The following is a 9,739-nucleotide window of genomic DNA, read 5'->3' as shown; positions in this document are numbered from 1 at the left end:
TAAAGTTGGGCTAGTCACCAACACTTCTCAGAGAACATTGCTGCTGATAGTTCTAGGTAGTAAAGTTGGGCTAGTCACCAACACTTCTCAGAGAAGTTCAGAATTCTTCCATTTTTATCAACATATATGATCAGCAAATGTGCCTTTCCAGAGCTCCTTTTCTGCAGAATGGGAACACATGTGGCTACGTATATTCTGACACAGGATGAGCAGAGCTCAAGATGACCAGGACCACAAACTCTGGCTCCAGGTACTAAGAAGAAAGGACACAAAACCAAAAATGCTGGCCCTGTTTCTGTTTTTTTGAGCTTGATCAGCCATCTTCACCTCTATGTGGGGAAAATTCTGAAAATGCAAGTAATCATGAAAAGTATAAATGATCCAAGACAAGACTTCCTGGTGACATCTTTTGTGTCTCGGGAGCCAGCCTTGCTTAACCTTGGCCCACGTGGTCACATGTTAAAAAAAAAAAAAAATCTACTTTAATTAAAAGCACATGAAACAAAAACACAGAATAATGGATAACACATAAATCTAAATGAATAATGTTTCAAATAACAAAGAATTATCTCCTACATCTGGACAGGAATGGCTAGCAAAAGTTAAATTCACTTCTAAGTCCAAGTGGAAACACGCTGACCTTTGACCTTTTATTTTCCTACTTAAAATAGCCTGAATAGCTTGGCAACCCATCTATTCTGCTCTTACCATGCTTGAACAATAGGACAGTCATCCACCCAAATTTTTATTCATGATTCACTCACATGCTACTTTCTACTCTAGAATTAAGTTTAGACCACACTGTATTCAATTCAAAGCTCAGAAGTCATTCTTCTCTCAAGAGTATCTTACTAATTTTTAGTGCAATTTCAACAAATGAAGCCTGGTTATGTGAGCTAACCTGAGTTAACTAAAAAATGAGGATAACAGAGTCTACCAGGACCTAACTGATACTTTGGTGATCTAAATGTAAACTTAAAATGATGGAGGAAGGTCATTGGTTAATTAAATAAAACTGCTTGCCCTTACAGGTTAGAACATAGGTGGGTGGAGTAAACAGAACAGAATGCTGGGAAGAAGAGGAAGTGAGCTCAGAGACGCCATGCTCCCCTCTCCTGGGCAGAGGCGATAGCTCTGCTCTCTGAGGCAGAGGCATGAAGCTCAGACCCAGGATGGACATAGGCTAGAACCTTTCCCGGTAAGACTGATGCTACACAGATTATTAGAGATGGGTTGATTGGGATATGAGAATTAGCTGGTAAGGGCTAGAGTTAATGGGCCAAGTAGTGTTTAAAAGAATACAGTTTGTTGTTATTTCGGGGCATAAGCTAGCCAGGTGGCCAGGGTGCCGGGGACGCAGCCCCGCCGCTCCTATTACAACATTAAAATGTCACATACGTATGTTTTTCATACTCATCTGCCTAATTACCTTTGCATCTTTTCATTCTGGAGCTTAAAACAAGAAAGAGCTTTGACACTAGTAACCAAATGCTCAGCTATTTTCTGACTCAACAGGAGTCACAGTTTAAGTTTTACAATTACAAAGACTCACAGAAAATGAGTTTTATGATGCTAATATATGAGGCAGCAAAAGGGCTCAGATAAAGGCTTGCAACCAAGCCTAATGACCTGCGTTTGATTTCTGGGCCCCATAGAATGAAAACAGAGAACCAACTTCTGCAAGTTGTCCTGGCTGCCACCTATGTTCTGTTACACTCTCCCGTATACACACATGCATGCGCGCGCACACAAACACTAAATAAATGCAAAAAACATTCCGTAAGATGCTTTTCTGTGTTCATCACTCCACACACAATAGTGTCTTTAACCAACTCACCAAACCTAATCGTAGTAAGTGTAAATCCACAGCCAATGCACAGCCAATGCCATTTTAAAAGGTGACACATTACCCTACTGCCCCCATTTTTTTGAGGTGCTAGGCAAGCAATCCTACCACTGAGCTCCATTTCCCAAATTCTTTTTTTAATGTTTCTGAAAACTGGCATCTTCATCTGTCAGTTAGACAACTAGGAGATGCTGGAACAAGAATGATGGGGAAGCTTGTTCCCAGGAACCTGTTTATTGTGTGGATTCAAACTACTACATGTATTATCTACTCAAAATAAATAAAATTTAAATTTAGAAAAGCACAAGAACCCCTTTTAAGGGCGAGGGATACACACACAGCTCAGTGGTCAGGAGCTTACCTAGCATTCATAAGGTTGGGGTTTGACTCCTAGTACAGCCAACCTCCTTTAGTAATAGTCTAAAAATAACCAAGAAATATACAGCATATCCTTAACTCTTACAAAATTATAATCCCCCAACTACACTTTAAGCATACTGTGAAACTGTTACCAAAACTGTACAGCCTCTCTCTTGTTCTTTATCCTACCACAAAATGCTAACAAAAAATTTTAATGTATTTTCCACTAGAAAAATGCCAAAAGGAAAAAAAGATAAAAGCACAATTATGACCTTTGGCTTATTATACTTAATATCCAGTCTATGACCTCACAAATACCAGTGCCTGGAACAGGATAAACCCATGTATGTAACTACAAGCCCATGTGAAAATTGAGTGCACAAACATGTATGAGTAAAACATTACTCACATTAGACCAAGGTCATACTGGAAAATATCCCCAGCCAGCATAAACCACAGTAATCTTACATGAGACCCAATTTTTTCTTCTGAGAAAACTTTCACTGAAAAGTGGACACAACTGAACAGTGGGCATGTGCTCCTCTCCTTTCAGCTGGGGAGTTAAAGAACATGAACTTCACTCAAAATAATTCAGTTAGCTAAGAGCAGAGCTCAGTTCTTGACCTCCTAACAAATTAGGTTAAAAAGTGGTCTGACTGTCCCAGACCAACATTTAGGGCAAATGGACAACTCTGTCTAGCCCTCTGACTTTGGGCACTCCACAGAGGCCTATCCTCTGGCCTCCATGCCCTACCCAAGGCAACAAAGAGAGCTCTAGAGTCAGGCTCCATGAAAAGCAAAGGCCCGGTTCAGGCAGCCTTCTCTAAGCTCTCCCTAGCCTCCTAGGCCCATACTCCTCTTATCCACCTAGCTGCCCTAGAACCACCTAAACTCAAGGCCTGAATTTCCTTCTTGGAGTCTTATACTTCGTCATTCCTCTAGCAGAAGCTGAATACTTCACACACACACACACACACACACACACACAAAATTAAAAAAAAAAAAAAACAGCAAAAGAAAACCTTTCCCAGCCCCTTTCCAGACTGATAAACTAGGGACGGATAGAGTGGCAAAGCAGAAACTAACGCACCAGATATGAGTGACGATCTGTGCCATCCTCACTCTCCTGAAGAATATGAGTTAGGAAACCTACATTTAAGAGAGATAGCTAATAGGGAAGTTTCACATGAAACAATTTTAGGTCACAGAGATGCCAGTCCCCTTGGGTGGTGTTTACAACCTGGAACAAGGTGGAAGAGCTTACTAACTCCATTTAAGTACGTTTCCAACACGAACTTTAGAACTATGGTCATTTATTACAGTTGTCTGTGTTCCCTCTTAACTCAGAAACCCCACTACAGACTCAGAGTAAGCCTAAGAGAATTATAGTTATTTAAAATTGGACTAATCCCTGCTACTGGTACAAGATGCTTCTGAAAGAGGAAGTTACCCACCAGTATACACAATGAGCTGTCCTTTATCGGGTCTGGTGAGCTAGTGTTACAGCCCCCAAGGTTCTACTTTACTCATTCTTTTCTCCCAAGAACATTACCACGCTAGCTTGGAATGTAAGATTCAGAGAACCCTGACAGAAGATCCCAACTCGAGCCCCTCTCTTAGATCACAGGAGCCTACCAGATTACTTGCCCAGATGGGTATATTCCAAGCCTTAAAACAGAGTTGTAAACTCCCATTTCCGCAGGCATATCTTTGAGAGGGGCATACTTAAGATTCAATGTATTATCCACTGCCCATCACCTGCATGAAACTTTAATGTAGAAATCAGCTGCTTCAAAAAGACCATGGCCAGATAACAAAGCATGTAAATCTTCACTCAAAAGAACCAAGAAACAAAAAAGACTACCTTAAAAACCAGACCTAGTATTTGTGGTATATGTGCTTCTTTCATGTTTTTTAACTACCTTTCATCACTTAATCCTATTCAACTTGTTCAAGGAAATTAAAAGAGCTGCCACAGAAGACTGGCAGGTAGTTAGTTCACAGGAAAATTAAAAATAAAAAAGGGGGGCCGGGCAGTGGTGGCGCACGCCTTTAATCCCAGCACTTGGGAGGCAGAGGCAGGCAGATCTCTGTGAGTTCCAGCCTGGCCTACAAGAGCTAGTTCCAGGAGAGGCACCAAAAACTTCAGAGAAACCCTGTCTCGAAAATCAAAAATAAATAAATAAGTAAATAAATAAATAAATAAAGGGGAGGGATGCTGGAAAATAAACACAACTCACAAGTGTGTGTAATAAGAGTACGGTATACTCTTATTTAAGTAGTGTCTACTACCCATCACAGCATAGGTTTGTGAAAAGCTCCCCTACGAAGCAGAGACCTAAACTCTATCATCATTCTATCCATCTGGAGCTGACTCTAACTTCCCTAAACCGACCTCACACATCTTTCTTCTACTCTATTTATTCTTCTGTAAGGAAGTTCCATCAACCCCCCAATCTCTGGTCTGGTCCCCAAGAGTAGACCTCATTCCTTCACCTCTCCAAGTAAAAGCCCTATATTTATTCTCTTTCCCTACTGGCTTCTTCCTCTGGAGAAAGGGGGTGTGGCGTCTTCAAGCACTGAACTGGAGCCACCTTGGTGAGCCCTCCCATTCAGGAGCCACTGTATTTTTCTTAACCCCAATAATCTTTTGTCCACAAAGTGGTCAAGCATCTGCTAAGCAGCCTCTCTACCTTGCTTGTGTTAGAGCCTAAGATCTTTCATCCTATGATCTCCTCCTCCCCTGTCTTCTTAGAAATAACAGAAACAGGTGATACACTTTCTAGTGTTTGGGTGGTAACCTCAAACAAATACTAGAAAGATGAATACAGGAGGGCCATGAGTTCAAAGCTGGCTTGGGCCACACACTGAGACTATCTCAAAACACCACACACAAAAGAAAACAACCAGTCTCACATATAACCCACCGAGGTTGTGCAGTCTTCAGCAAACCCTTGAACTTGATATCACTAATCAAAATTCGTAAGACGTTTCCAGATTCCCTCACACTCCGCCTTACTCCCTGCTTGTATCAACGACATCATCACCACCAAAACAGTCAGATGTCTATTTACATGCAGTCATCCAACATCTGTTTTCCAAAGATTTACACAGAAGCCCTGACTACAGTTAAAACAGTACCCCTCCCACCAATTACTATTTCAACCACAATGGCTCCAGCTTAGCTCTTCCCCAGAGTTCCAACGTGACAGCTGTGTCAGAAGTTATCAGTCTCCTTTACCAGGGAGGAGCAGTCACCCTCAACTGCACTGTGTGGAAAAGGTTGATGGAGAGGAGAGGAGAGAGAGACAGGGCTAACACTGCCGTCATACCACCTGCTACATCTGCATTTCTCCCTGGCTAGCAGCATCCCTTTAATTTCTGTCCAGCCCACTAGCTGAAAAGGGCTCGGCCTCTTGAATAAATCCACTGCAAGTCCTTACCTCACACTCAGAAAGAGTCAGCATTGTGGCTCCCAAGTACCAGACCTTCAGTGTTATTTTTAAAACACAAAACCCTTTCTCAAGCTAGCCCTGACATCTGTCTTCCAAGATGTAGGCCAATTAATGAAATAATCTAGGAAAAGCATTTTCTACGGAAAACCCGTTTGCTGAAGGGATTAACAACTACAAACTGGACCAGGTTAAGGCAAGTAACTAACAACTCGACAACCGCTCCGTCAGCCTCCGAGAGGCTACAGCAGGAGCGCTGGATGGTTTGACTGAGCTGGCTTCCTAGGAATCCAGAGTTCAGAAGAGCTGCCTGCTCACAACAGTCCAACTCTGAAGTTGCAGGAGCGGCTGATGTGGAAGCCCACACCTAATAGTCAGCTCTCTAGTCCCAGAACCACCAGGGGAAAAAGTCCCCGAGACCGAGGAAGTGGACAGAGCCCCGAGCAGAAGACCCTCTTTACCACTCGCACACCTGCGGCCCCCTCGACCACGCAAGACCCGCGTCCCGAGCCGTGTGCGGCGGGCTGCTCCCCCCAGGCCACCGAGTTTCCGGATGGGTCTGTACGAGGAGGGAAAGTCGCCGCGGCCTGGGGACCAGCAGACGCAGCGACGGGCCCCGACCCCCGCGCGTTCCGCCGCCCTCACCGTGGCTCTGCAGGATCTCGTGCTTGAGGCCGCCGGTGTAGTCGATGAGCTCCTCCAGGCCGCGCTCGCACAGCTGCCCGTAGCCCGAGAACTTGTGCAACACCTTCTCCAGCTCGCGCTCCACTGTCACGCACTGATCCATGCCGGAGACCGCGGCGCTCGGCTCCCCGGCGCTCGGTGGTCCGCAGCGATTCGGCCCGGGCCCCACCGAGGCCGCGTCCTGCTCCTGGTCCCCCAAGGCGGCGGGCGGCGCGGGAGGCTAAGGTAAGGCGGGCGCGCTAACCGCGGCGCCGGGGTAGCCCCGCGTAGCCCTTGCCCGCTCGCCCCATGGCGCCCCGGCCCCGCCGCTCGCGCTCTCTCGCCCGCCCCACCCGGCACCGCGTCCCGCCCCGGGCCCCCTGGCTCGCCGCGTTCGGCTGCCCCCCGGCGGCGCCGCCGATTGTTTTTGTTTTCACGGGAACCGGCCGATGACCTGGTTCTCCCGGGCGGCACCAAGAGCCGCGGCCCGGGAGGGGGTCGAGCCTCCCTCACGAGCCGAGGAGGCGGCGCGGGCCGTACCAAGCGCGGGCTCGGTGCGGGGTGCGTGGGGGAAGCAGCGGGCTAGCGCCGAGCGGAGGGACGCGCCGGCGTTCGGAAGGCGTGGGCCGTACCACGCGGGAGGCGGCGAGGGAGCGCAGCGAGGGAGGAGCGAGCGGCGCAATTGGTCCGCGCCGCTGAACGGGGAACTTCGGCGATCGCGTCAACTACGCAGCCGGTAAACAAGAGGGTGGAAACCGTCCCCGGCGACTCCGCCCAGAAGCGAAAGACTGACCAATGGGCGCGGGGGTTACGAAAGAGCCGGACGTCCTCCAATCCCTGGCCGAGGCGTAAAATATTAGCCAATCCGGAACGAGGGGCCAAACCAATGTGTGCGCTGTTGGAGGGGGTGGCTTGGAGAGCAAAGCGAGGATCTCCTTCTACCGGGAATCCGCAGGGCTGTTTTCCACAAGACTTCGCCCTAATCGCTATTTATGTTATCTCCGCGTGGCATCTTGACCAAAGTTCCGGCTTTAGGCCCGCCTCCCGAGACGAAAGGCAGTCGGGCCGCCTAGGGGCGGAGGGCCCGGGTGGGGTCGCTCACCCGGTGGAAGGTGGTGGCTCTTCCTGGTATGGCTGGTGTCTAGAGTCTAGTTCTCGTTCCCTGCTGTCCCTCCGCCTGTGAGTGGCCTTTCCTGTCGCTTCACGTGCTGAGGAATTGGCAGCGGTCACGAACACGAGTCGGCGAGCTGGGCAACCTGGCCCTTGCTCCTTGCCCTTACCTTCGCAGGTTTACCACGGGGTTCCGGCGCCGGTGCCCTCTTGCTCACCAGACTGCTACCCCACTAACCTTTCGCTGAATCTCGGCCTCACAACTCCTTCTAGGTCTGGGAGAGTTCACCTTCCAGGTCCTGAAATTTCCAGTTTGCTAGTCTACTCATAGCATCCCCATATCCACCATGATTGTGTCACCTCTGCCTCCCCACATTTTCTCCATCAATCCCCCATACCTCTTATAGCACCGTTTTTCCCCCACATCATTTGTCAAAGTCTTAAATACTAATTGTTTGGAGTTTCGTTTGTTTCACTTGCATCACTTAAGTAAATCTGTGAAGGGCCACCCCCTTTGTTGTGGTATGTTTGTTATCTAGAACACTGCCTGCCCCACAGTGGACAGTCTTTGTTTTCCTTTATTTAAGGTGGTAACCCTTTTGAACTTCGATTCCCGTTTCCATCATGTGGAAGCAAGTTGGGGGGGGGGAGGGGGAATACTTCCTTGGTTGGTTAGACTTAATGGGACAACATATGATGGCCTGTAATGATAAAAGGGCGGTGCTGGATATATGGGCGCCCCAGCTGATGGCATTTCAGGGCTCCTTCCTATCCATTATCACTCCGTTTGTTTTATACCTCTTTCTTGGCAGATGGTCCTGATTCCTGCCTCATCAAGATAAAAACAGCTTAGCTCCAGCAACCTTACCATTCTCCTCAAAGGTTTCCAGCGAACATCCATTTTGTAAAAGTTCTTAGACACCCAAAGGAACACAAGACCCTCTTTCTTTCTAAGATCAGCCAGAGGGCGCTGAGCCTCATCTTAAACTGCCTAGATCCTCCTGGCCACTGTACTTTGGTTCTTCTTTCCTGCTTTGAAACTGGAATGAACCTGACTTAGCCCCAAGTGTGGACAGCCTTCCCTTGAGCCCCTGAAGCTGTTTCCCTCCAAACTTAGCTGCCCCACTGCACAGACAAATCTGCACTTGTGCCTCCCCTTTGTCCAATGATCTTGATAATTTGTCACCTTTTTATGCCTCCCCTCCTTTTTCCTACAGGTTGCTACAATAGCTAAACGAGATAATCCATGCAAGGCCTTCAACATAATGCCTGGCACAGGTAAGCACTATTATTAGCCACCAATCGGAAATAAACAGTACCCTCCATTAACTGCAGCTTCAAATCAGTGAGCTGCAATGACGCCCAGTGTAACCTGTCACAGCCCCACCGTATGACCCAGAACTGTCACACTGTCACTGTGAGCTGAGCACAGCTCATTCATGCCCCCCCAATCCCCATGGCAGAACAAATTGTATTTATTGGTAAAACCTGAGCCTGCACAGATACACAAAATACCAACCCATACTTAAATTAGAATTGATATGAAATCAAAATTTTCGTTCCTTAATTGTGCTAGCCACATTTCAGATCCTCAGTAAGCTAACTGTGGCTAATGGCTGCTCTACTAAGCAATGCAGAGTGAACAGTTGCCTCCCTATTGGACGTTCTCGTGAGGCTGATTGAGGCTTTGACAGCAGTAAAACCACTAGGATGCCTTCCAACACCACATGCATGCTGTATTTCTGGTTCATTTTCTAATTGACCACACTGTGTGTACCGGCCTGGCTAATTCATTGTCGGCTTGACAAAGTATCTGTGAGAAAGACGCCTCCCTCAGATTGCGCGTAAGCAAGCCTGATGGAGGTTTTCTTGATTGATGATTGACTGGGAAAGACCAGCTCACAATGCCACCTCTAGGCAGATGGCCCTGGGGTGTCTAACAGGCTGAGCAAGCCAGTCAACAACACCACTCCAATGCCTCTGCTTCAGTTCCTGCCTCAAGTTCATGCCCTGACTTCCTCAGGAATGGAGTGGCACAAGCTGGAATAACACACACACCCCCTCCAGCTTTTGGTTGTGGTCTTTATCACAGCGATGAGAACCCTAACTAAGACTTTTCCGACTGGGCTACCGGGTGGCCCTGTTTAGTTGCTGAGGATTCCCATCTGGACGGGTGAGTCTGTGCTATCCAGGGGCGGATTGTCCCGGAAGAGAACACAAACCCCCCTCCCCCAGCTCCTGCTGCAGGGCTGTCTTTCTTTTGCACGACCCAGCCCCCCAGCACCCCTCCCCAACCCGGACCTGCTCT

General features: G+C 47.8%; 1 protein-coding gene across 1 annotated transcript in view; it reads right to left on the bottom strand.

Annotated features, from left to right (window-relative positions):
• Positions 1–6,629, bottom strand: part of Rmnd5a (required for meiotic nuclear division 5 homolog A) — a 72,893-nt gene extending 66,264 nt beyond the window's left edge. The window contains exon 1 of the mRNA XM_005364762.3: positions 6,304–6,629. Coding sequence (XP_005364819.1) covers positions 6,304–6,445 — 142 coding nt within the window. The 5' untranslated portion in view covers positions 6,446–6,629. The remainder of the gene's footprint in view (positions 1–6,303) is intronic.
• Positions 6,630–9,739: the final 3,110 nt, after the last annotated feature.

The sequence above is a fragment of the Microtus ochrogaster genome (assembly GCF_000317375.1).
Source record: "Microtus ochrogaster isolate Prairie Vole_2 chromosome 14 unlocalized genomic scaffold, MicOch1.0 chr14_random_3, whole genome shotgun sequence".
In the NCBI taxonomy this organism is placed as follows: domain Eukaryota; kingdom Metazoa; phylum Chordata; class Mammalia; order Rodentia; family Cricetidae; genus Microtus; species Microtus ochrogaster.
Note: the sequence above shows the minus strand (reverse complement) of the source record. Positions and strands in the feature narration are given on the sequence as shown.